Below are 26,940 nucleotides of genomic sequence, written 5' to 3' on the forward strand. Positions count from 1 at the left end.
TGAATGTTGTGTGTGATGAACTGGGAGATGTCACCTGGTCCAGTGAAGGTGGGTGGAATGGGATGGGCTTTACTGTCCCTTCCAACACAAACCATCCCATGATTCCTTGGGAATCTGCAGGCAGAGATTTGAATCCAAGGAATGTTTTCCCCAGAGTAGTGAAGGAGGAGGAAGAGGGGATTTAACATTTAAATATTTATATTCTTATTTTAGTGGGGCACAAGCAGGAAAAGTCTCTTAGTGTCCCCATAAACCAAAAATCTGTGAATGTCCCTGTGCACACTGACATTCCCAAGGCAATCTGATGCCAGGAATGCTGCACTGCAGGGATTTTTCTCCTGCTCTGGCTGTGTTTGGCCTCTGCCCACCTGTCTGGGAGCACCTGGGTTAGTATCAGTGCATTACAGCAAGTGACGGCCTTAACGAGTTTTAAATTACATATTGATTTCCTCCTTAATGCCTTCCCTCCCCTCCCGCTTTGTTTCTCCTCGTTGGCATTCCCAGATGACAGCCTCACTTCCCAACATTTTTGTTCAGCATTTTCACACTCTGCAGACGGAGCAGTGTTGGTTTCCAACAATCTCTTTGCTCAATAACGACCCTGGGAGTCCTGGGAATTTGCTGTGTCCTGCTCAGGGAGTCAGGAACGTGCTTGGGAAGTGGGATCATGCACATGCTGTGCTTTCACTCTGTTTTGTAAATAAATCTGGATAAAAAAAGAGAAAATCTGCAGCCAGATAAGCAGTGCCACAAAGGCTGCTTTGCCGTTATCTATTAACTCATGGTTTTTATTACCTCACTGTCGAAACAGGCGGCCCAGGCATTTGAAAGGGAGAAATATGGAGCATCCATGCCCCAGATTTCCCATTTCCATCTTTTGGAGCCTATCTGATCCTTAAGAGGAGCCTGGATTTGTGTTCATGGCAGCCTGGATTTCTGTGGCTGGAGCAGTGAACTGGGGAAGGTTTTAGGATGCTGCAATTTGGCCCCTCTTGTAGGACTATGGCTCACATTTAAAAGGGGATTTCATGACTTCTTGCAGTCACTTTGGGGGAGGTTTACTGCCCCATTCCTGAACCTGTGCTTGGGGGTTGCCCTCCTGTGCTGCATCCACTTCTGTGCATGTTTAGAGGTGTTTTAAGGAGCCATCAGATGCAATCTTCAATTATTTACCTGTTTACAAGCAAAACATGTCTGGGGCTTTGGCCTCTGCTCAGAAAAAACCCAGGACTTGCTTTAGACGTTACGGTTTTGTCGAAAGTCTCCCTGTGCTGGAAATCAATATTCTCTTGCTCTAAACCCATGTCTGAGCTCATAAATGCACATCAGGCCTTTCCAGCCCCTTTGCAGTCTGCTGCCTTTTATGACAAGTGCAATAAATAGCAAAAAAAAAAATATTTTTAAAGTCATCTCCTCATCCACTCATGTTGAATGTTCAATCCCCCAAAGGGAGAGAATGAAGAGGTTTCCTTTGGAGCACAGCATGGAAATTCCCCAAACTTCCCACTCTTCCCACAACTCCAGTTCTGGATGTGCAATTTTGTGCTGTTGTTTTCTTTTGGACAGCTGTCACTTCAGCCTGTGTGCACATTCCCAGAGTTGGTGGCCATGGGAATGCTGCTTCCAAGTGTTTCGTAATTCCCTGTTGTTTGGGGACTTCCAGGGGCACTTTTAACATTCCTGTAATTTCGAAACTCCTTTCTAGGAAAAGCAAAGGGGTGGTTTGGTACCAGTGTACTATCTTTGCCCCTTCCCTAAATATTCGTGATGGAGTAACAAGGCAATAAATGACAGGCAGAGGATTGAACTGATCAGCTGAGATGGAAGAAAAGAAATGCATCTGTTCACCAACAGCACTGCAGGCCAACCCAGGCCTGTTATTCCATGAATGCCATGAGAAATGAGGGAGATTTTGGAGGCAATCCAGCTGATTTTTAAAACTTTCCTGGAAGTTTTGTGGTGCTGCTCTGTTCTTTAACTGGGCCCAGTATTGAGGCCTGTGACACTGGGCATGACCCCTGAGATCCCAGCTCTCAATGCCCTCACTGCCCCCTCATCCTCAATTTCTGGCATTGTTAGAACTGAAAAGCTCTGCCTTTATTTATTCTTGTTGCTCTCTCACTTTGATTTCTTCATCTGAGACGATGGTTTTGTTCCACTACACAATGTCCTTGAAGAACTCCAAAGCAAACCAATCCCACAGTGCAGAAAGAGGAGAAAAAGCACTTCTACAAACAAGAAAGAGGCAAAATAATACAAAAATAATGCTGGTAATAAGAAGAGGAGGACACAGCATAAAATATGCAGAGGCCTTACAGGTCACATGATACCGAAATTCTACTATTTCTGTTTAGGAACACATTACTCACTTAGAAACAACTGTTTCTGTTAACAGACCCTATTGCCACAGTAGTTGCTTCCAAATGCTAAATCCTAATAATTTGAACTGCAAGGATTTTGCTTTTTCCAGTACTGGGAATCATCTGGATTGCGAGGGGATGTGAGTGGGTACAGCAAGAGGCAAAACAAACTCAGCCCTCCCAGAGCAGCTTCACAGGAAAAGTTAGGAAATCAGCCAAAGCAACCTGAGAATGGGGGAAAAAGAAAGACTTCACTCTGTTTGAGGTGGTGGGAAGAAATCAGTGCTCCTTGGACTATTCCTCCTTGGAAATACTTGAATGGATGCACCAATGATTGTTCTGTGACTCCCTGAGAGGGGTGGTTGGGTTCTTCTCCCAGGGAACAAGGGACAGAAGGAGACAGCCTCAAGCTGTGCCACGGGAGGGTCAGGTTGGATAAGGGGAAAGATTTCTTCAGCTTCAGTGAGCTCTGCTGCTCATTCCGTTGGATATCCCACAAATGATGGACGATGCCATCAGACATCCAGAGCTGCCTCACAGAATTCCATTACCCAGGAAAAATTACAGTGCTCGGGGTGAGGAGCTGGGATGGGAGGAAAGACAAATGGAGCCCTGGAGGACTGGAGACCTGAGGAATAACACAAGGAAACTTCTGAGGGCTGGAGGGGCTGGATCTGTGCTGGTGACACAAGCCTGGCCCCACCAATGCATCTCTCTAGTTCAATTTTGTGTTCTTATCCTGGGGAATCTGCCCTAGGTTCAGTTCCTGTTTGGGCTCTCAAACCCTGTATTAAAGCAATTACTCAAAGCCTAGCCTATAAAAAAAGTGTGAGCTCAGGAATTACCCAGAGGAAACACATCCAGTTGCTGCAGCAGGAACAGGAGATGCTGAAGGGGAGGGAGAGGGTGCTCTGTTCTTGTTCTCACTCATTTTCCAGTCTCTGCACCCTTCTCCTGCTGCTCCCACTCTGGGATCAGCCCTCGAGGTGCCTTGTGGATTCTCCCCATCTCCAACAGGGATGGGGATCTTTAGATCTGGGAATTTCATCTTTAATCCCTTGTGACCAACATTCATAATATCTGCCACCTGACATCGACCCCACCAATGGCATCTGCCCAACAGGACGAGATATCAAATCTTTTTCCACAAGTCCTCCTCTGTTCTCCTGACTGCCACTCAAAATTCCACTGTCCCACCTGTCCCTCCAGGTTGGAACCTAAGCATCACCTTCATCTCAGCACTTAACTAATATTGAATCATTCCCCTGATCTGGTGCAAAACCCAGCCTACAACACTCACCTTAAATTGGATTTATTTTCTTTCTTTTCTTTCTCACTGAAAGAAATTCTCCCCTGCTTTTCCTCCTCCCAAGCCCTGCTCTGTGTCCAGCCAAACAGCTTTTGCTCCAAAATTGTCGCTTCTGGCTTCAGCCTGCTATTCCAGCCTCACCACAGCATCATTGTGCTCCCATTTTGCCACTCACGTGTGGGAAGAGTTTCCAGGAGAGCAAGAACTCATTTTTGGATCCTATTAATCCCCTCCTGAAATTCCCTATTCCCACAGCACCTTTGAGAGTGCACAAGCTGCTGGTACACTGAGGCCACCAAGATGAACTGTATTTTTCCCTGTCATTAACTAATACAATTAACCACACCATCACACAGACAAAAGCTTTTCTCTGAATGTGATCCTACTAGAAAACCTTTAAAAAACCCCAACAACCCCACCCAAACTATTCTTTCAAAAATTCAGTGTGCTGGGAAAATGTTTCATTTAGGGGAAAAAAACAGGTTTGAGCAACTTGCTCTATGAAAGTCCAACAGAAGAGGCTCAGGGGATGATAAAAAAGCTTTGTTTTCTGTGAATGCCATGAAATGTGCTGGGAAAAAGCACAGATTAGTCAGAACAGGTGACCTGCAGCTCACACTGAGACGTTTTGCAGACAGAGAGGCATCACAGAATGCTTCTGGCATTGTCACCAAAGCTAATAATGGGAGACATTTCCTGTCCCAAAAGAATTCTGAGCTTGGGAGAGACTGACAAATAGAATTACGCAAAACCATGGGGCAATTCAAGCACCTGCAGATCCAGAACAGACTGAACCCCAGACTGCCAAATACTCTTCACATTCACACATTTCAACTGAACATTTCTGAGCTGTGCTTTTGGTTCTGCTACACTTTTTGCTCCTGGGCTGCAATCTGAGTAACTAAAGTCTCTTCTCTCCCCCTTTTGAAAACAATTCCAGGAGGGGTTCATTTCAGCTTTTCAGGGATTCCAAAGGGCAAAACGTTTGTGTCAGGTGTTCTTGGATTTCATAAATCCAGGATTTAACCACCTAATTGCAAGTGGACAAATAATTAAAGCTGTTATGAATTGTGGGTTTAACTGAACGAGCTGCTCACAAAATAAAGGCTCCTACAAGTATAAAGCAGGAGAGCAGACAGTCCTGGTGTTTGCTGCACAGTGATGGAATATTCTGGAATGGCTGGGAGAGGATGCTGCAGGCTGAGGAGTGCTCCTCTTACCTTGACCCTGACGGTGACAGTGGCCAGCCCGGGAGGCATCGTGCCCTTGCTGTCAAAGGCTTCCACCAGGAAGGTGAAGGTGGCTTCTGGGTCTGAGAAGGATTCGTAATCCAAGGATTTCCGCAGCGACAGCTCTCCAGTGTGCTTGTCCAGGGCAAAGTAGTGCCGTGCTTCCTCCGTGCGGATCCGATAGTTCACATCAGCACCCAGGTCTGCGTCCTTGGCCTGCAGGGAGCACAGGACATCCAGCAAAATTCATCCACACAAAACATCCCTGGACACCTGCTACTGCCCTGGGGAGAGGATCACAGAATCCCAGAATGGTTTGGATGGGAAGGGAATGTCAAAACCATCCAGTGCCACCCCTGCCATGGCAGGGACACCTCCCACTGTCCCAGGCTGCTCCAAGCCCCAATGTCCAACCTGACCTTGGACACTGCCAGGGATCCAGGGGCAGCCACAGCCTCTCTGAGCAAAAAAACCTCCCGCCACGCTCCAGTTCCCAATCTTTTCTCACAGTCCCACCGCCAAGTTCAACAAGAACTCCGAATATTCCAGAACAAACACCGCCCGACGCTCCCTCACCTCCAGCTGCAGGAACACAGTGCCCGGCGGCAGATTTTCCGGCACGCTGACAGTGTAGGAAGCGTTGGTGAACACAGGGCTGTTGTCGTCGATGTCCAGCACCCTGATGGCCAAGGTGAGCGTGGAGCGCCGCGGGTCAGCAGCTCCGTCCGTGGCCTCCACGATGAGCTCATAGTGATCCCGCAGCTCCCGGTTCAGCTTCACGGCCGTGTAGATGCTGCCGTTGGATGTGATCCGGAAAAGGTTCTTGAAGTTGGCCAGGCTGTAGTGCACTTGCCCATTGACCCCGGCGTCTGCATCTGTAGCCTGGAGAGGCAGCAGGAAAATCAAGGATTAATGCAAGAATTCCAAACCTCCGAGGCAGAGCCCACAGGAGAGAAACCTGGGAAGGATTCTGCCAGATCTGTGGTGTCCAGGAGGGCTTGTTGGGGCAGCCTGCCTCTCTCTGAGCTTGGACTGAAGATAAAACATCCCACAGAAAGAAATGGCTCAATTCCCAGGGACAGGAGCCAGGCTGAATGGATCCCTGCTGGATTTCTTCAGGAGGAAAGTCACATTGAGCTGCTCAGCCTAGGACAGCTTGTGAGAGGACAAGAGGACTTGGCCTGAAGCTGTCAGGTTGGACAGCAGCAGGAATTTCTGCATGGAAAGGGTGCTCAGGCCTTGGCAGGGGCTGCCCAGGGAGCTTTGCAGTTCCCATGCCTGCAGGTGTCCAAGGAAGGCCTGGAGGTGGCACTCAGTGGGACACAGCTTGGACTCAATCCTGGAAGTTTTTCCAACCTGAGTGATTCCAGGATTCTATTTCAATTTTCTTAGTCAGGATCTTTGTTCTCGCACACTGAACCAAGCCTCACATTTCAGTGTCAGCCAAATCATTCTCGCGATCATATAATTATAGGGATGGACAAAATTAATAGGTTTTCATAGAGCTCTCAGGTTTAAATGCTGACCTGTTATTTTGCCTCCTCTTAATTAAATTAGGGTGTGATGAACAAGGGTATGTAAATTAAACAAAGGGCACTCTGCGAGCAAGATATTCTCATTTATTTGCTTTCATGAATGACATCTGTGAAGATCATAAGAGATTTGCATGTTTTGTTTTCAGAACAGTCGCCAGGAATGTTTAATTCCAGTGACAGTGCTCGTTGTAAGGCTTGGTAATGAAACAGTTTATCTTGCTAGAAATCAATTAAAAGTTAATTAAAATTGCTAATAAGGAAAAAATCACTGTGTTTCTTCCCTGCATTACACCCAAGTGCTAAGCAGGGTTTGCTACAACTTCATTCTGACTGGGCCATGGATATCACATCCTTCTAATCCACATCTGCCAGCTGGATTTGCCTAATTTCCAATCAATTCCATTTCTTCAATAGAAATAACTGAAAAGAAAAGCCAACAGAAAAATACCCAAAACAAACTAACCAAATAAACAACAAAAAAAGCCCCACAGGAATCTCCAAGAGCAATCTGAAATATGCTTATAATTGGCAACTGTGACAAAAAATTCCTGTGAGACAGCATTTTTGTATCAGGTTAATTTGGAAGGATGTTTTGGAATAGATAAACTTGTTGTTTAGGAAAGGAAATTAAAATGACTTTCAAATATAGGGCAGGCTTTGCAACTGGGTTCCTAAAAACACAGCTATGAATGTTGTGAACTCATTTGTGCACATCCTTAGGCAAAAATACTTTTACCACATTCTGCAGGACTGATTTGATTCACAGAATCCCAGAATTATTTGGGTTGGAAAAGCCCTCCCAGACCATGGAGTCCAAGCTGTGCCCAATGCCCACCTTGTCCCCAGCCCAGAGCACTCAGTGCCACCTCCAGGCCTTCCTTGGACACCTGCAGGCATGGGGACTGCAAAGCTCCCTGGGCAGCCCCTGCCAAGGCCTGAGCACCCTTTCCATGCAGAAATTCCTGCTGCTGTCCAAAGTGAGCCTCCCCTGGCCCAGCCTGAGGCCGTTTCCCCTTGTCCTGTCCCTGTTCCCTGTGGCAAGCAGCTCCATGGAGAAGGATTTGCTGTTGGTGTGGACACTCTGTCTCTCTTTGCAGTCATCACTTTGTACCAAAATGGATTTCAACCCCAATTTCACCTCCAGATCTGTCACCAACAGGTCCAAGTCTTGCCAGGAAGGTGAGGGAACAGGAGGTGTGGGAAATGGGGAGCATTCAGAGCTTTGCTTCCAAAACTAGCCCTGGCTGAACTTACCCCAACCCTGACAACAGGAACCAGTGACATCCCAATAAATTTAATCCCATTTGGTCATTGCCAACTGAATTCCCTGAGTGAACAGGTACAGAGCTGGAGAGAAGCAAGCAGACATTCCCATATAACCTGATCCCAATGGAAGGCCCAAAGCCAAGAAGACAATGGCAGATCTATTTCCAGGCAGAAGACTCTTCCCAACCTTGCAGATGTTGCTCCTGCACACACGAGGCAGCAGAACCAGCATCTGTGCTTGCTGGAGGCAGCACAGCCCTCAAAGGCCACAGGGGACATGGGCACCATGGAAATTGAGACCAAAAAAACCCCAAAACAGAACCAAAAACCCCAAACAGGAGGAGGGAACCAGCAAAAAGAGGGAAATTTTAAAAGGAATGGAAGAGATTCCAAGACAGGGCCATAGTGCCATTGCATCTCAAATGCTGGCCCATTCCTACCTCTCCCATCTCATAGAATCCCAGAATTCTGGAATGGTTTGGGTTGGAAGGGACCTCAAATCCCATCCAATGCCAACCCTGTCATGGCAGGGACACCTCCCACTGTCCCAGGCTGCTCCAAGCCCCAGTGTCCAACCTGGCCTTGGACACTGCCAGGGATCCAGGGGCAGCCACAGCTTCTCTGAGCACCCTGTGCCAGGGCCTGCCCACCCTCTCCCCACTGCTGGTATTCCAGTGACTCCTCAGGTCTCCAGGATGACTCTTATTTCCATCTCTAATTTATGAAGTACTGCACAATTAAACAAACCTGGAAAGCTGGGAGTATAAATGACTCACTGCTTTATTTCCCAGAAAATACATCCCACACTTATTAGAGATTCCATCACCTGCGAGGCGACAGCCTTTACCTGACGAGGTAAATTTAGATTTGTGTTGCCAACTCTGCTTCCACATTACCAGGGAACCCTTGGGAATATGAGCCAACAGTGTTTCAGAGCAACAAATTATCTCCTTCCATCTCAAACAGCAGGAAAACACAGTTCTGGGAGATGGGAATGACTAAGATACCTCCTGAAGGATCATTAACTCTGAAATACAACGACAAGGGCTTGAATGTCAACACATTCATTATATCATTATCATCCTTTTCCAAAGAAACCCCAAGTCTTGCTCATGAGGGTGACAGGCTTTGGGTAGGTTAATTGAGGATTTGTGCCTGGAATGCTGGAGCTGGAAAATGACAAAGCAAAGTTGTTATTCCTACTCATCTCCAAATCAGAGACAAACACGGTGGGAATGACCTCCTTAAAGCTGCAACTTGAAACTCTTCCTAGGGACCACTCTGCCACAAAAACAGCTTCCTCCAGCTTAAATTTCCCTTCTTCAGGGACAAAAGTTCCCCACAATCCCTACCCAAGCCAAGAAAACTCCTGAGTTTGGACAACTCCTCCAGTATTCCAGCAACCCCCACAGCTCCAGGCAGGGATTGTGCTGGAGGATCAAATGATGCTGCTGCTGAGAATCATTGTTTTTGTGGCTGACAACATGACTCTTTTATGACTAGGGGTTTAATAGGTTTATTACTGAGGGTTTAATGGTTTTATTCTTCTGGGCTGGAAGTATTCCCAAGCCCCTCATTTGTGTCCAACAGCAAATCAAGTGTGGGTGGGAGTGTTAGATTGGATTTTGTACTTGTTTTGCAGGGAGATTACAGTTTGTGCCCACAGGACAAAATTAACATCTCCCACATGCAGTCAGAGGCCACAAATATTTGAAATGTGCCTGACCTCTTGGTCATAAACCAAACATTTGTAAATATTTGAAGGAGGGAACATAAAAAGTTTGGAGTTTTCTTCTTTCCTGAAGTTTACAAAGGCTTTTCCTCCCATTTGTTGCTTTTCCTCTGCTTTTATGTAGCCTTTCACTTTTTTAATTTGCCCAGAGGGATGGAGCTGCTGTGCTGGGAGGAAAGGCTGGGAGAGTTGGGATTGTTCAGCCTGGAGAAGAAGGAATTGTTCCCTGGGAGGGTGGGCAGGGGCTGGGATGGAATTCCCAGAGAAGCTGTGGCTACCCCTGGATCCCTGGCAGTGTGCAAGGCCAGGCTGGACATTGGGGTTTGGAGCAGCCTGGGACAGTGGAAGGTGTCCCTGCCCAAGAGATTTAAGTTCCCTTCCAACCCAAATCCATTTAGGATTTTTTGGTTTTGGCTATCAGGAAGTTTCAAGGTGAATTCTACTTCTTTGAGACCCATATGCACACACACCCTTTGGAAAAATCCTGAAGGTTTTGTGGATATTCTCCAGGAGCTTCAGCATCTGACTGAATTCCCAGCTCAGGGCAGCTTATCCTTAACTATATTCAGAATAGGACAAAGGAAAAACCCTATAAATTTTCAAGTATTGACTTAATTTTCAAGTACTGACTTATTTTTAGGCATTAGACAAGCCAGAAGAACCCTGGATGATTAATTCCATGGTCACTGCTAATTCCTGTGCATCTGGAGGGTTAATTCCAAAACCCAGTAAAAGTGACTCCAAACAAAACCAAATCCTAACTTTGGAGGCTTGGCTGTCCTTGGAGGATGATTCCAAATTTTGTGGTTTTGGTGAGCATGTTTCTTGGCAATGATATGATCAAGAGATGAAACCAATGCATTTTGCACACAAGAAAAAAAACCACCAAAACCCCTCCCAAAAGGAAAGCTTCCAAATTGGATGGAATATATTGTTTAAAATCTCCACATATAGCTGGGTTACCCAATATTTCTCTACTTTTAATCCAATTTAAAGTTATTTTTGGAATTTCTCTTGACTTTGGGTTGGGAGGGACCTTAAATCCCATCCAGTGCCACCCCTGCCATGGCAGGGACACCTTCAACTGTCCCAGGCTGCTCCAAGCTCCATCCAGCCTGGCCTTGGACACTGCCAGGGATGGCAATCAGCCACCAAAATCTTAAATGGGCACGAATTAGAGACATGAAATCCCTTATTGAGAAGATTTAGTTTTCAGGCTCAATTCCTTTCCCTCCTGGATTGTCCTCTCCTGCTAATACATCTCCTTTTTCTCCCTGGTCTTCTCCTTTTTCCTGCATCTCTAATTTTCCCTCAAGTTGTCTTAAGGCCCAGGAAAGCTGGTAATTTCATTTCAGGAGTCTGTGTTTTCAGCACAGACCAGGTGGAATCTGCAGGTTTTGGGAAACAAGGATTTGGGAAAACTCCGATTCCTTCCTCGACTTTTTCACAAGATCTCAGAATGTAATAAAACAACAGAATCACAGATGCTTTGGGATGGAAGGGAGCTTAAAGCTCATCTCATCCCAAGCATGGGCAGTAATTGCTCAGCAGCATTTTAAGGAGTTTTCCTGCTTGCAGAAACATGGGATGAGCTGCTTGTGAGGGATCTCCGGAGCTCATTTAGTCCAACACGACAGCTGGGAAATTTAAACTGGGCTTTAAATCCAGCCTTTACCACCTTATGAATGTATTAAATAAAAATAGGAGGCTGTAAGAATTCAGTGATACCCACAGACAGAAAGCTCTGTTGGGAAATAATTCCATTCCATCAGCATTCTGGAGGGCAAGGACAGCACAACCCAAAAAAATGCCTCCAAACTTTGCCACCTTTTCCAGTAGGTGGAACACCTCTGTCCTAAAAACCAACTTTCTGAAAGCATTTCTTTTGGAATTTAAACCTCAGCAGGTGACAGAGGTCTCACAGCCCCTGCAAACTGCTCTTATGATTGGAATTCATTTATCCTGTCTCCATTTTGGGGAAGATCCAAGGGCCAGTGGTGCTTGAGCATCTGATCAGGGGGTGCTTTAGCCACCACCCCATCATTCTTTATCCCTGTTTTCCATCCCATTTCCTTCCCTGTCGCTATCTCCCCTCAACAGGGACACATTCATGTTGGAATTTTCAACCAGCACTGATCAATGACCCCAAAATCCCCAACAATGAACAAACTATGGGGTTGGCTGAACAAATCTGTCCATAAACAAAACCCCACATGAAAAAAAACTCCAGTCAAGTGATGCCTTTCATCTCCTGGGCCCCATCAGCTTCTCAATCAACCCCTGGCTGCTTTTTTAGAGTCTGCAACAAAGTGCTTGGGGCTGTCTTTCCCTGCCTGCCGATCAATCTATTGATCCCTTTCCTAAATGCCATTCCATCCTTGTGACCTGCCGTACCCTGGGATTGATGGAAACACAGTGCACAACATGGATCATCCCACCAAACCATCCCATCTCCAGCTGCTTTAGCCTGCCAGAAAGTGCCTGGATTTCACTGACAATTTCCCAGCTGGAGCATTTGGATTCCTGGGGGTCCTTTGGAGAAACTTTCACACAGCAATTGTGCTCCTGCCTTGCTGGAGGATCCCTGGGATCAGATGGGAAGGAACAGCAGGGAATCCAATCCAATCCAATCCAACCCAATCCAATCCAATCCAATCCAATCCACCTCTGCCTGCCTCCATTTAGACAAATAAAGGGGGGAAAAATGAAATAAAAGGGATTGGGAACACATCTGCTCCCCTGCCACACCTCCTTGGGAATCAACCCCCCACATATTGCCCAAGTCCTCGCGGGAATCCCCTTGGAAGCACAGCTTTTCCACTGAGAAAGTAGAGCATGGAAATCTGCTGTCCGTGGCTGGAGTTATTCCTGGGAGTATCCAAACCAATTATTTTATACCTCAAATTGCTTATAACCCTCATCCTTGGAAAGGTCCAAGGGCAGCTTGGATGGGGCTTGGACAATTTGGTTCAGAAAATGACCAATTTTCATGACTTACCCTTACTTGACCAACAAAAGCATTGGCTTCCTCCTCCTGCACAGAGAGGTTTTTGGGGAGAAACATGTCAAAAACAGGTCCGTTGTCATTGACATCTGTCACCACGATATTGACAGTGGCAGTCGAGGTCTGGGCAGAAAAAGAACATTGGGAAGAAATTCTCTTTATTTTACAGCTTCACCAGTGACAACCCTACTGTTATTTCTCAGACAGAATCACAGGCAAGCAGAATATCCATTTTTTAACATGTTTTTGTGAGAAAGGATGCATTTCAAGAGCTTCTTTTGAATTTTTAGGAGACAAAACAAGCTCAAGACTGACTCACATATATTCTTTTTTTTTCTATTTTAAGGATTTAAGGAGTTTTTGTTCTGTGTGGGCAGGAAAATCGGGAAATATCAAAATTTGCCACAATGTGAAAAGGAAATGAGTGATTTATCCATCAAAAAGACACAATCATCTTGTGTTATCCTTCTGTGTCCTCCTTCCCCCACCCCATCCTGATATTCCATTTTAACATCCCAGGAGGTGGAAACAGCAGAATTAACAGGAAAGACAGGTAGGAAGGAAAAGAAATATTCGGAATTGTTTCCCAGCTCTTACCTATGGATTTCCAGTATTTTCCCCACTCCTGGCAATTCTTTATTCACCTAAAGCCCCCTCCCTGCCAGCCAACACATCCAGAGCAATGCTACGCTTGTCATATTGAAGTTTTCTCTTCTGAATTTAAAATGCAAGATTTTCACAAAGAAATCGTATTTTGGAAGGGAAAAAACACCTCATTGAGATGCTAAGTAGGAAAATTAGTTTGGAAAATGTTATAAAATCTTCTTCCTAAACTTGCAAGCGTGCTGAAGTAAGATCCTGTAATAAGAGAAACATTTGAAATAATCCCTGTTTTTATATGAGTCACAGTTTAGGAAATGATCAGAGATGTGAATGAATCCAGAATTCACTGCAATAAGACCAATATTTCAAATAATCTTCATTATTTTATTAATCCAAATTTAGCAAATTATCAGAAGTGGGTGAAATCTCTTTTGGAGCATTCAGAAAAATCTGGGTTAGCAGCAAGGGTTCTCTTCCTTAAAATCAGTAACAACAGACTCTGAAACTGAGACAGAAAATGGGAATGTTCCCAAAATCTCCCTATTTCAGCTGAATACAGCAAAGATTATTCACCAAAATCAACATTTTTCTATCCCCATTAGATGGCTCCAAAGATTTGTTGAAGCTCCCAGCCTCAGACTGCAGGGGTTTGTAGAGGATGCTAAAAGAGGCACTGAAACAGCAAAAAAATCACAAAAAACCAGAACAAAACAAAACTAACAAAGAAACAAAAAAGCACCAACTCTTCACATGTTTAAATATCACTAAAAGCCTTTAAAGAAAATTGAGTGGTTCTCCAAAATAATGAGAGATTCCCAACTGCTTTTCCATGGATTTTCCTCATGCAAATCCAACACAGGAAGGTTTAAAAACTGCTTGGAGGCTTTTCCACAACAGAGTCATCAAGCAGGGTTTGGGAAGGAATCCTAAAGCTGCTCCTGGGAATTCCAGCAGGGAAAAATCCATCCCAGCCTCACATCAGGCATTCCCTGTTCATGACTGGAGCAAGAGCCGCTTCCTTCTCTTTTCTAATAAACATTATTCAAACCAAAGATCCACAGCAGCAATTTCGAGCTTTCTCAGGGCCCCCAAAATAATTCTTACATGGATAATTCTTCCCTAAGCAACAATTGTAAAATTTACATCGCCTGCATGAATCCTAAGGGTTCCAGGCCCTGATAAATGTTATGAATGATAAATCTGAAGGAAATTCCACTTTATTCTTATTTTATTTGTGCCCTGTAATTTAAATGGAAGTTGGGAATTGATGAGAGAGTTCTGTGCTTCGGAGAGGAAACATTCTTAGCTCTGATGTCGAGCAAGTTGATTAATTTGGACAAACTCAAAGACAAACCTGTCATGTTGAGAGATAATTAGTTTGCAAATAATGAAATTGGAGGCAAGGCCTTTATTTGATCAAAAAAGACTTGGTAAATAATGCTGCTGATCTGCATATCAGGGTTTATTGATATTCATCTCTAGGAAATGATACCTGAGTGGTGATAGAATCCACAATTCCATGATTCTATTTTCAGACCTTCTCTCCTTCTATGAGGAGTTTAAAAGAAGGATCTTCCAAGATATAGAGAGGAAATGTCCAGCTGGATTGCAAAGAAATTTAGGAGAGAAGACCCTGAAGTGAAGGGAAGGGTAATTCTGGAGCCTGTCAATAATTACCCTAAGGAGAAAAAAATCCCAGTAAGTCTGGAGAGAAAACAAAAACTGTCCAAACACCAAAATAAAGCCCCATGGGAAAGCTCTCAAAATGAAAACCCCTCACACACCCAAGAGAGAGAAATCTGGCTGGACAACTCCTCTCATGCAAAGTGGAATTCACGAATGAGCCAGAATTTTTAAGGCTTTCTCACACAAAACACAGAAAGTGTCAGGAAAAGAGGAATAGGCAGTGTGTCTTTAATTATAGCTTGAAAAGAAAATAATTTGAGGAGGAGTTCTTTAGAGGAGGAAGATCAGATAATGGATCTGTTTATTTTGTTCCCCTTCATATATTTAGAAATATTCCTTCTTGCTGGATAATGGAACTGGCAGAGTAGAGACAGGTAATATTCCAAGGAGTAACAGAAAATGTACTGTAATTAATGAATTCTCTGTATGCTACTCAAGAGGTAAATCTTTGTTTAAATTACCTTGATCCAGGGCTGTTTGCTCTAAGGAAGGGAATTAATTCCAGTGTCGTGGGAGACAGAGGCTCGGAATTATTAATGATCTCCTAAGATGGCCAAAATCCCCAAGTGTGACTCCCAGGATTAAACACAAGGCACTGAAATCACAGAATCCCAGGATGGTTTGGGCTGGGAGAACCTTAAAGCCCACCCAGTGCCAACCCTGCCGTGGGCAGGGACACCTTCCTAGGCACTGAGCTGCTCTGCTCTGCTAGGCAGAAAATCCCATTTCTGCAGTGCTGGCTGAATATTTTCAGCAGGAGACATTGGTATTTGGAGGTTGGAATTCCGCTTGTATCACACAAGACACACCAGGAAAACACAGTGGAGCTCCTGTTTCATCTCCCTAAATCAACTAACACACACAAGCCGAAAATCAGGAGCACAGAGGCTTTTTCTTTCTTCTAAGAGAAGCCACGTGTATTTATTTTGAACTTCTCCCTCCGAGAGGTGAAGACAGGAATTCTCGCCTTGGAATCACATCCAAACGCAACGGAATTTGTGAAAACAACGTGGGCTTGGAATGTGTTCTTTCCTTCACACACCACTCTGCCCATCCACGGCTGAAAGCTCATCACTTGAGAAATGCAATTATTGTCCTGCCTGCCCAATTAATTCATCCTTAATTGTTTGTTGTGTTGGATTGCTAACGGTGACGGGTCGCATTTTCCCGGGAAAACCCATGGGCCTGTTAATGCTCCACGTCACAACTCAGACCAACGATAATTTGGGGAGAACAGCTGAGCATTTTAAACAATCAGCAGCATTCCAGGGCAGAGTGATGGAAGGAATGATGATGATGATGATGATGATGATGATGATGATGATGATGATGATGGGGAGTTAGATTTCCCTAGAGAACCTCAGGGATCAAGAGGAGAGCCAATCCTGGATCGTATCCTTGTCCTACTCCAGTATCCCATAGATTTTAGGGCAGGCACACAGCTCTGGTGGCAGCTGTGGAGGAAGGAGGTTTAGTCCCTACCAGATGAAGATGAAGAGTGCAGGAAGTGGTGGGTTGAGAAAGGAAACAGCAAGATGTCCTCTCCAGCAGGAGAGGAAAGAGCCTTGAGTGCTGCCAGGGGATGTCCAGCTTGGATATTAAGGAAAATTTCCTCACCCAAAGGGTTGTAAAGCATTGGATCAGCTTCCCAGGGAAGTCCTCACCCCTGGAAGTGTTCAAGCCACTGTGGGTGTGGCCCTTGAGGACATGGTTAGTGCTGGAGTGATCGATGGTTGGATTTGGTGATCTAGAGGTCTTTTCCCACTTTAAGGATTCTATGACCTCCATAACTACGGGAAAGGCATCCAGAGGGAACACTGCTCCCCAGAAGTGTGGGGCTGGGGCTGCTGGACCCAAAGCAGGAGCACAGGCTCATGTGGGAGGTGTCCTGCTGTCCTCCAGACTCCTGGACAGCCGGAATGGGAAGAAAGATCCAAGTAAATGTGTCCCCATGGGGCAGGGAAGATCCTCCTGCCAGGGCTGGAGATGTCCAATGAGCCTTGCTTGGAGAAAAACATCACTGGTTTTGTGAGAACAAGAAAGTCACCACCTTGAGACTCAAAGCTCTCAAAGCAGCCTGGGATAAATTTCTTCCCGAAAGCATCAACGATTTCCAAGCATGGCAACGTTTCCCAGCTGAGGTATTCCAGCATTTTATACATTATTATTTAAACATTCATGAGCAGAAGTTTTGTCCCTTTGCTTTTAGGTCATAACGGCTATAAATCTTTCTTCGCACAGAGTTTGGCTGGGAAATATTGTGGATATTGAAATTCCGGAGCGCTGGTCCCAATTTCTGCACCAATATCACCAGGTGAAGTTACAAACATTGAACTTACTCAAAGTAACAACAAAAGTAACAACAAAAAAACCCCACGGCAGTAAAGTCTTTTTCCTTTGGATGCCTTTCAAATCTGAAAGAAACTAGCAAATACAGCAAATAAAACCCCAAAGCTGACTTTAGGCAGGTTTGACTCTAATAACTGGTTTCATGTTGGATGGAAAGGGATCAGGTTGGATAAGTTACCAGCTAAAATATGTTAATGGGATTTAAATTACATTGTACCTGCCTGAGGAGTTAATTTTGGGATTTCAGGCAAACTGCAAAGAGGCATCCGGTGACATCACTGCTTTTCTGCAGGCACTAATGGAATTGTTCCCAAAAACAAGCAGCAGGTGAATGAGCTTGGGGAGCAGTGAGTTTGTAATCACAGGAATCTTTTTTTCCCTAAAAAGACGCCATAGCTTCCTGATAAAAACCAGATAAAAAGCAGAATTCCTCCATGAAATGGCACTGACTGCTTGGAACAAGCATCCTGGGAAGGGTTTGGCACAGCACTAGCCAGGAAGTCGGAGTGAGTCCTGAGAGCCTGTCAAACAGCAGGGAATACATGCAGAGGAGCTGCAAATCCAGGGAATCATGCAAAGGCACGGGGAAGCCTGGCAAACCAGTCCCACCCACTGTTTCCTGGCATGGAAAAGGCCTGGAGGTTTCATGGCTCGGTTGATCCGCCCTGTGTCATCCATTTGTAAAATAAAAGCCAAAGAGCTTATCCAGCTTTATTTGTAATCCTGGCCAGCCCAGCTCCTCACCCTCTGCAGGAGCTGGCACCAGGAGCTTTGCAAGATTTGAAGTGCTGTTGCTGGACAATTTTAAGAAGAAAGGTGCCCCAGCACTGACAGAAAACATGAACAGGTCAGTGACAGTGACAAAGACCCCAAACCAGGCACAGGGAACACTACAGGCTGTGCCCATGTTTCACCCTGAGAACAATTCCCACATGAAATTCCAGGGGAAAAAAAAATCTGGAGCTCTCCATAGTTTATTTTGAGTGGTTTTTTAGAGTTAAGCTTCAAACATCCTATCTCAGCTCACATACAACTATTTTCTGCTAAGCAGCATGCCGTGATTAACAGGATTGCCTTTCAAAACCCCAACTATCACCATCTGAGCGTTGGAATTCATCTGCTGGCCACCTAATCCCGGGGCAGAGCGAATGGATCTCTCTCCAGATGAAAGGAAGAAGAAGAAGGATCTTTTCAGTCCCCTTTTTTTAACACCCCAGAGAGTATGTCAGGAGCGTAACACAGCCTGAACCAACATGCAAGTCTTTGATTTCCTTCTTCAGATTTCCCAGCTGGGAGTTGGAGATCAGAACCATGGAACTCCCAGCTGGGAGAGCACAAGAACAGAGCCACAAATATTAAGATGAATTACCACAAGAACTGTAACCAGATTTTTCATGGAAAAGGTGTAGGCTCTGTTATAATTACTCCATGTTGCCACAAAACTGGATAAAGGCTGCAAACTCTCTCAGTATATTTGGGGCGTGTGGGGAAATTCTGAGTAAATCCTGAGCAGGAAGGCAAAGCTTTTAAGGTGAAGAAGCTAAAAAGAGTATGAGATAAGAAAAATCTATGAGATTTTCTTCTACCATGATGAGCCCAGGCCCAAATCCCAGAATTTCCATGATCACTCCATAGCAAGGTGTCAGAGATGTCCCTGTTTCAATCTCAGAGCCTTCCAGAATATGTATCCTTGTTATTTATTAATTATTAGAGATATTATTTTAGATCTGCCCTCATACACAAGGTCAGACACACAGAGATTTCTCTTCCCCTGTGCTCTTGTTCCATGGCAGAGCTGCTCCATTCCCACCTACATTGCCCAATCCAGCTGCAAATGTTTAGGAAAAAATAATTCCATTGCCTCTCCTTGATCAATAAACACATAGCCTTAAATAGTCCACAATTTTACAACATGGAAACTGAAAAAAATCAGCATTTTTTAATGCTAAACACAAATGTGAGCACCAGTTTGCGAGGTTGGTTGTGGTCATGGATCAGTGCAAACATGGAAGACTTGGAGATAGCTCCTGATTAAAAAAATGCTATTTTTGAAAGGGTAGTGGCACTTTTCCAGATTTTTCTAGAGAGCTGGATGGTCAGTTGTGCAAGAGGGCTGGATGAAGTACAAATCACTAATCCAGTGAAGAGGGGAGAGGAGAAGGGAAGGGGAGGAGCAGCTGTTTCATAGCGCGAGAGGAAACGGAAGATGAACATCTTGGAAAAATGGAGGAATAACCCAAAGAAGCAGCAAAATCCCTTTTCCACAATCACAGGCAGTGACCCATGGGCTTCCCCCACCCCAACCACAGGAGAGCTGTCCCAGATTTCAGCTGGTTTTGGTCAGGATCCACCAAAAGCCCCGCAGCCAGCCCAGCACACTCACCCCGTCGGGTCTGCCGTCCGAGGCGGTGACGATGAGGATGTAGCGGTCAGTGCTCTCCCTGTCCAGCGGCTTTGCCAAGGCCAGCAGGCCAGAGCTGGCAGGGAAAAACCAGGACACATTAGTGGTGTTGCAATTGGTGGAAACTGGGAGTGGGAGCAATAGGACTGAGAGGTTGGTGGGGAAAATAATATTTCCAGAGTATTTCAGGGGATGCTGTAGTCAATCTGCCTCGTGGTTATCCAAGGAAAACATGGGTTGTGTCCTGTTGAGCTTCCTCCAAAAAGGAAAATTTCCATTGGATCGAAAATACTTCCCCAGAAGTTGGTAAAAACCAGTGGGAAATGAATTTTGTGAATGGTTTTTAGCCCAGTAAATGTGGAGCTAAATGTGGATCCTGGAGAGAGGAGATGGAACCTCCAGCATCCTCCTCCTCCTCCCAGGGCAGAATTCCAGATGCTGAGGATTCCTTTTCCAGGGGAAATGATGCTCCAAAGGGAAAGGGCAAAGTGCAGCACCATAAAAGGGACAGACCTGAGAGGGTTTGTATATAAATAGATATTTATATCTATTTTATACATATAACCACATATTTTTATTTAAAATATATATTCATCTACATTTTATCGATAACCACATATTATTATTATATAAAATATATATTCATATGAATTTTCCATATAATCACATATTATTACTATTTAATAGATACAGCTATAATAGTTATTTATACAGCTGTATTTATTATAGCCATAAATATAATAGCTATATATCATTAAAATACAAGTGTATGGATATTTATGAATATCCACAGACAAGGGTTAAAATTCCATATATACATCAAATAAAGAACACGATCCATATTTTATATCTACCAATATACACTTATGAAAACATATCATATTTGCAGTTTTAGCTACTTGGTTAGTGTCATAATTGGGTTACTAATCCTGATCTGATTATTAAGAGTTTAATTAAACTAAGGAAAATTCTTAGTTTAGCAGACAGACATGGCCTGCAAGAAGGCGACTCAATCAGCCATAATATATAAATATATTATTAGAAAGAAATATATTTAATAAATTAAATATATTTAATAAAAGAAATTAAAGATATTATTTTTACATAGAAAGATCTGGTTTTCAGCATTTGTTAAAGACTCTACAATGAAATACCAACAAAAAAAATAGGGGGAAGGAAGAGTAAATAAAACATAAAAGTCTTAAGTGGTAAATTATTAATTAAAAAAAAAAATCAAAGTGGAGCTGAGAATAAAATATTGACATCAAACACTGACCCGCATAAATCCATGTGCACTTCTCCAATATTTTCTACCATATCCCCTTTTTTATCTGCTTCCTACCACTGGAAAAAGTACACTTTGCTGTCTGTTTCAATAGCTGAATATCAGTCAGAAGGCAGGCTCAGTTATCAATACCCTGAATTAGAAATCTCCTCAGTTATATATCCTAAATTATCAATATGCCTGTGGTTTGTTTTTTAGGATTCTGATTCCTTTAACACTCCAGCTGTCCATCCTCACTCTTTCTGGGGAACACAAGGAGGTATGGAATTCCCAGAGATGATTTTTGTGCTGGAGAAGGAAGAACAAAACCACCTCCCAGCCCTCGGACTGAGGAGGAAAAAGATGGAGCAGGGAGATGTAAAAGTGGGAATATCCAATCCTCATGCTCCAGGCAGGGAATTACACAGGGATTGACTGCATGCTCCAGGAAGGAAAATAATAATCCAGAAAAAGGGAGAGAGAATGCTGGCCATGAGCTCTGCCTTGGCCTTCAAGTACCCAAAACTGAGATCAAGTCCTGCAGCCTGACACCACTCCCATTAAAGATGTTTTATTTAACAATTATCTCCTTTAATTGATCAACACATTTCAGTATCCAGGGGAAAAAAAAAAAGGCAAAAGGCTGAAGGAAACTTGGCACAAAGCCTTTGCCAAGGGAACAGGAAGGGGAAAGCACTTCAAGGAACTCTCCTTTTCTCCAGGAGGTGCTGGAGCAGAGCTGAATGCTGAACCCCAAATGTGCTCAGATTTGTGGGGGGTCAGGCTGCCCCCCGAAAATCCCAGAGGATGGGCATGCAGGGATGCAGGAGGAATTCCAGCTGGGAAGTCCTTCACATGCCCCCTTTAACTGCTTGCCTCCTGGCCATGGCCACCCTGCTCACACCCCAAAGTGGGATTATTCATGTTCAAAATCAAAAAATGGTGCCTAACTACCACTGTAATCCCACTTTGGAGCATCTCTGGTGTAATCAGATGGGATTATTCATATTTAAAGTAAAAAAAATTATGCTTTCCTAACACTGTAACTCCTATTTGGAGCATCTCTTGTGTAGCAGGTTAAAATCCAAAAATCCTGCTTTACTACCACTGTAACCTCCCTTTGGAGCATCTCTCCTGTAGCCAGGTAGGATTATGATCCAAAAATCCTACTTTATTACCACTGTAACCCCCCTTTGGAGTATCTCTCATGTAGCAAAGTGAGATTATTCAGGTTACAATCCAAAAATCCTGCTTTGCTACCACTTTACTGTGGGAAGTTGGCTCATCAACCTCCCTTCCTCCTGCAAGGGAAAGGATACTCTGGATTGCAAATAATAACAGGTAAATAATGCCTAATAATAGGTAAAATAAGGAAAAGGGTGGTGGGCCAGGCACAGACCAACCTGGTGTTTATAATTTCACAGTGAACCCTCTCTGTCTCACTCTATTTAAGCTGGAATTCAATTGAAGGAAAACACAATTTTTAAATGATGCTCAAAAGGCTTTTCACTACAGGCTAAACCATAACAAGTCAGGAAATTAAAGCAAAACTTGTCCCTGATATTAGTCAGGAGCTGACAGTTAAAAGAGTTTTAATTAATCCCTGGCCACTCTTACAAATCAAATCTCCCCACCTCAGTGAGTTTTCCCTACCTGTAGTGTTTAAAAGAAACCAGCAGTGCCCAGTGAGAAATCCCAGAGCGGAATTTGGCTCTCCCTGATGGCTGAGAGCCCCTGAAGGAGCAGCTGAAGGTGTCTGAGCACAAACCTCTCCTCCCAGCTCCCACATTCCCTGCCCTGATGAGTTCCAGGTCCATTTTCCGCGTTTCCCACTCACCTCTGCGAGAGATTAAACACTTGCTGAGGATCTCCGTTCTGAATGAGGTATTTGATGGGGTCGCCCTCTCTATCGAAAGCCTTTGGGGAGGGGAAAAAGAGGATCAAAATAAGTCAGTGGCAAAGGTTTCTTTTCTCCCCTTCTGTGTAGAAAGCAGGGAATGAAGTTTTAGGGAAGTTTCCCACAGGGATGACACCAATCTGTGTTTCTAAGGAAATCTGGTTATTGATGAGTGATTCAAGATAAAGCTGAAGCACATCAGAATTCTTATGCTCCACAGAAATTACAATATCCTCAATATAGGGTTATTCATTGCTAGTAATTATTATTAATTATGTAATTATCAAATTACAGCTACATCCAGCAGCATGAGTATGAAATTCAGACTTTAATTTAACTTCTATTTTTCTGCAGCTCCTCCACACTGCTTAGACTGAACTTTTGGTTTCCTTTCTTCCTATTCTTCATTTCCACTTCTTCTCCAGATCCCTCTTTCTGTTCTTTTACCAGAATCCCAAACTTTGGCTGATGCTGCAGTGAGCCCCAACTGCAGCACTAGCCCTCCACAAGAATTTGCTTTTTGGTGGGTGAAGATCAGGGTGAGACCTTTAAGAGGAATGAGCCAGGAAATCACTCACTCAAAACAAGTCAGGAGGCTCTCAGAAAGCCAGAAGATCAAAGCCTGGCTGCAGCTGATTTCATTTTCTCCTTATCCCCAAAGAAAATACACTTTTCAATCAACATGCTTCGGAAAAAAAAAAACCCCAAAGGAAAAAAAAAATCAAACCAAAAAAACCAGGGAGAAAAGCTGATAATTCTTTTTAAAAACTCCTGTTTTCTTTAAAAGCAAAGAGCAGGCAGTTCTTATGGACAGAGGGAAACCGCTGAAGGCAAGGGAGAAAAGCAACCTATTCCTAATTTTTTCCAGATCAATGGCATGGAGTGATTCCATAAATTGCACACAACAATTCCATGTTAGATCCTTGTTCAGCACAGAACTGGACCCTGCTAACAGCCCCATTTGTTCTGCAGACTCCCAGAAAAACGACAGCATTTGCATATTTTAATTAATAATGGCTGGCAGAACATGAAGCCATAAACGCCTCCCAGGCATGCAATAAACTCGGAGGTTTATTTACAAATTAATGCAGTGGAGATGGTTTAATATTGCATTAATCTCAAATGTTGTTAATTAAAACACCAGTCAAGACCAGGAGGGTGCATTAGAAAATAAATAAGGGGATAAGGAATAAATAAAACCCTCCATCATCAGCATAAGAAATTTTAATGGACACGAGAAAGTGAATTTTATTTTCCCGAAGTCTAAAGGGCAAATTCAAAGCAGCTGCATTTTTGTTGTTACTGACCCTGATGTTTTGCAGATCTTCAGATTTGATAATTTGGGAATACTTGAAAAATTTTGCTGGCTCTCCCCAGGATTTTGTAACCCCCTTGTTGTATGCAGCACTACCGAATTATTACTAAGAGAGACTCAAAAAAGCATCATTTATTAATCTGCACCAGCCCAAACATGGATTGGATTGCTAAGAAAATTGGGAAAAGAAACATCAGGGTGAAAATTTACAGGTGAAAACACTCATTCCATATTTGAGGCCTGATGACATTCCAGATTATCAATGGAGGCAATACCTTAAGGCACTGCTAGAATTCCACAAAAACCAGAGATGCCTCATTAGGAAACTCCTGTTGTTTGGAAAAGGCAGCACAGAATTGTCAGAAGCTGAAATATTCCGTTTAGGGATGTTTAAATTGTCCTGGTGGATTTTACACAGCAGGGAATAAAGGAAGATGGAGACAGAAATCTGCTGCACACAGGAGATGTCCTTTAATACAGATGGGGTTGGAATGCAGGATGAGGGAGCTGGACTTGGAATTGAGTTGAAGGGACCTTAAATCCCACCCAGTGCCACCCCAGCCACGGCAGGGACACCTTCCACTGTCCCAGGCTGCTCCAAGCCCCAGTGTCCAACCTGGCCTTGGACACTGCCAGGGATCCAGGGGCAGCCACAGCTTCTCTGGGCACCCTGTGCCAGGGCCTGCCCACCCTGCCAGGGAACAATTCCTTCCCAAGATCCCATCCATCCCTGCTCTCTGGCACTGGGAAGCCATTCCCTGGGTCCTGTCCCTCCATCCCTTGTCCCCAGTCCCTCTCCATCTCCCACATTCAGGTTCAAGACCACCAGCCCTACAAGAGTTACAGTCCTGGACTAACCCCCAAAGCTGAAGCCAAGCATATTTGGGATTTAACAATCAAGTATTTTTCATTTAATCCCAGTATCCCTGAGGCTGGAAAAGCCCTCCCAGCCCATGGAGTCCCAGCTGTGCCCAATGCCCACCTTGTCCCCAGCCCAGAGCACTCAGTGCCACCTCCAGGCCTTCCTTGGACACCTGCAGGCATGGGGACTGCAAAGCTCCCTGGGCAGCCCCTGCCAAGGCCTGAGCACCCTTTCCATGCAGAAATTCCTGCTGCTGTCCAAGCTGAGCCTCCCCTGGCCCAGCCTGAGGCTGTTTCCCCTTGTCCTGTCCCTGTTCCCTGGAGCACAGCCTGACCCCCTGGCTGTCCCCTCCTGGCAGGAGTTGTGCAGAGCCACAAGGTCCCCCTGAGCCTCCTTTGCTCCAGGCTGAGCTCCTTTCCCAGCTGCCTCAGCCTCTCCTGGTGCTCCAGCCCCTTCCCTGGACACACTCCAGCCCCTCCAGGGCTCTCCAGAACTGGACACAGCCCTTGAGGTCCCTCAGCAGGCCCAGCACAGAAGGGGCTGTTTGGGGTTTAGTGAAACATTAAAGCAGATTATTCCATTGGAGCTTCACTTTCCAACCATATTTAAATCCCATCAAATCCTTCAATACTAAAACCTGCCAAGAGCTTTTCTGCCTGCAAAGATCCCTCAGGCACAGATTCCAGCACCTGTCATGGAAACACAAATGTTCCTGTTTCTCAGCATGCTCCTGGCTCCTCTCTGGGGCTTCCAAATCCCAGTGTCTCCCAGCAGGGAGGAGAAGGCTCCTGAGCAGCCTGGCCCTTCCATCCCTCCCTCCCCAGCAGTGCCAGGAGTTAATTGGCAGCACTGAGCTGAACTAGTCCTCCTCCCTCAGTGCAGGTGACTGGATCCACTTAACCAGCTGGAATAATCCCAATTTTCCAGCGGGAAACCATTTGAGCAGGAGCTTTCCCATCCACCTGCTTCAGCAAGTCAATTAGAGCTCCTTTATTTCACTGCTGCCAAACACAGCATTAAGGAAGCTCCTGATCCCTCAAAATAAGGCTTTACTAAAGAGCTGCCATTTCTCTCCCTGGTTTTTGGGCAGAACATAATGCAGGAAATGAGGAACAGTAAATAAGGGAGGAGAAAACTGATTTTTTAACCATCAACCCAGCGAGGGGAGGTCTGTTGCTGGTGCATGATCCCTGATCCCAGGGCACAAGGTCCCCCTGATCCTGGGCCTGGCAGCACTGGCATCTCAGCTCCCTCTCAGCCTGTTTGTTCCACACACCGAGGGGAAGAAATATCTTCAGGCATTTTTCAAGGACGACAGGCTAAGGAAGGCAAATTGCCAAAAATCTTGCTGAAATTCCCCATGAATGAGGTGCTGGCAAATGTAGGGAGTGATTTTAACACCAGAAATCATAGGCCTGTCAAGTTTTCAACCACTCATGGGATTTTTTTCTAATATCATCATCACAGAACCCCAGAATGGCTTGGATTGGAAAGGACTTTGAAGATCAACTCATTTCATGGCAGGGACACCTCCCACTATCCCAGGCTGCTCCAAGCCCCAATGTCCAACCTGGCCTTGGACACTGCCAGGGATCCAGGGGCAGCCACAGCTTCTCTGGGCAGAGCCATTTGCAGCCTGAAGCATCTTTTGCCACATTTAAAACAAAAACAAGAAGTTACAGAAATAGCCTAGTGAGCCCTTTTTCCATACAGTCCACATCAAAGGGGCTGTTGATTAGACTGAAATAATTAATCCCTATAAACTGCCCATTATGCATGGACTGGCTTTTGTGTGGCATGGACATGAACAGAAGGAAGGTGGTGAAGGTTTCACCCCCCTCAGGGAGCCCCAGGGAATGGCAGGGAAGCCTCTGTAGACCCAGGGAATCCCAGGAAAGCCTCAGTACCTGCAGGTTTAAGAGCACAGCTCCGATCCTCATGGCCTCGCTGACCTCCAGGCTGTACATCAGCTGCGGGAAGCGCGGGGGGCTCTGGTTGTTGGGGGGCAGCACCTCGATGTAAACGGTGGTGATGGAGCTCCTGGGGGGGAGAAACTAGTCAAAACCAGGCCAAACCAGGCAAAACCAGTCAGAATCAAGAAATCCAACCCTCGAGGCAACCCACAAGG

The 26,940-nt window shown here is 44.9% G+C and overlaps 1 protein-coding gene across 6 annotated transcripts in view; it reads right to left on the bottom strand.

The window, feature by feature from the left end:
• The window catches only part of PCDH15 (protocadherin related 15), a 497,507-nt gene that overhangs the window by 63,854 nt on the left and 406,713 nt on the right, over positions 1-26,940 (bottom strand). For all 6 annotated transcript variants that reach the window (XM_085064475.1, XM_085064474.1, XM_085064476.1 and 3 more), the window contains 6 exons: positions 26,720-26,852; positions 22,576-22,655; positions 19,457-19,550; positions 12,430-12,558; positions 5,475-5,780; positions 4,890-5,114 (listed from right to left, as the gene is read on the bottom strand). In XM_085064475.1, coding sequence (XP_084920601.1) covers positions 4,890-5,114; positions 5,475-5,780; positions 12,430-12,558; positions 19,457-19,550; positions 22,576-22,655; positions 26,720-26,852 — 967 coding nt within the window. The remainder of the gene's footprint in view (positions 1-4,889; positions 5,115-5,474; positions 5,781-12,429; positions 12,559-19,456; positions 19,551-22,575; positions 22,656-26,719; positions 26,853-26,940) is intronic.

The sequence above is a fragment of the Lichenostomus cassidix genome, chromosome 6 (genome assembly GCF_008360975.1).
Source record: "Lichenostomus cassidix isolate B80296 chromosome 6, HeHo_3.0, whole genome shotgun sequence".
NCBI lineage: Eukaryota > Metazoa > Chordata > Aves > Passeriformes > Meliphagidae > Lichenostomus > Lichenostomus cassidix.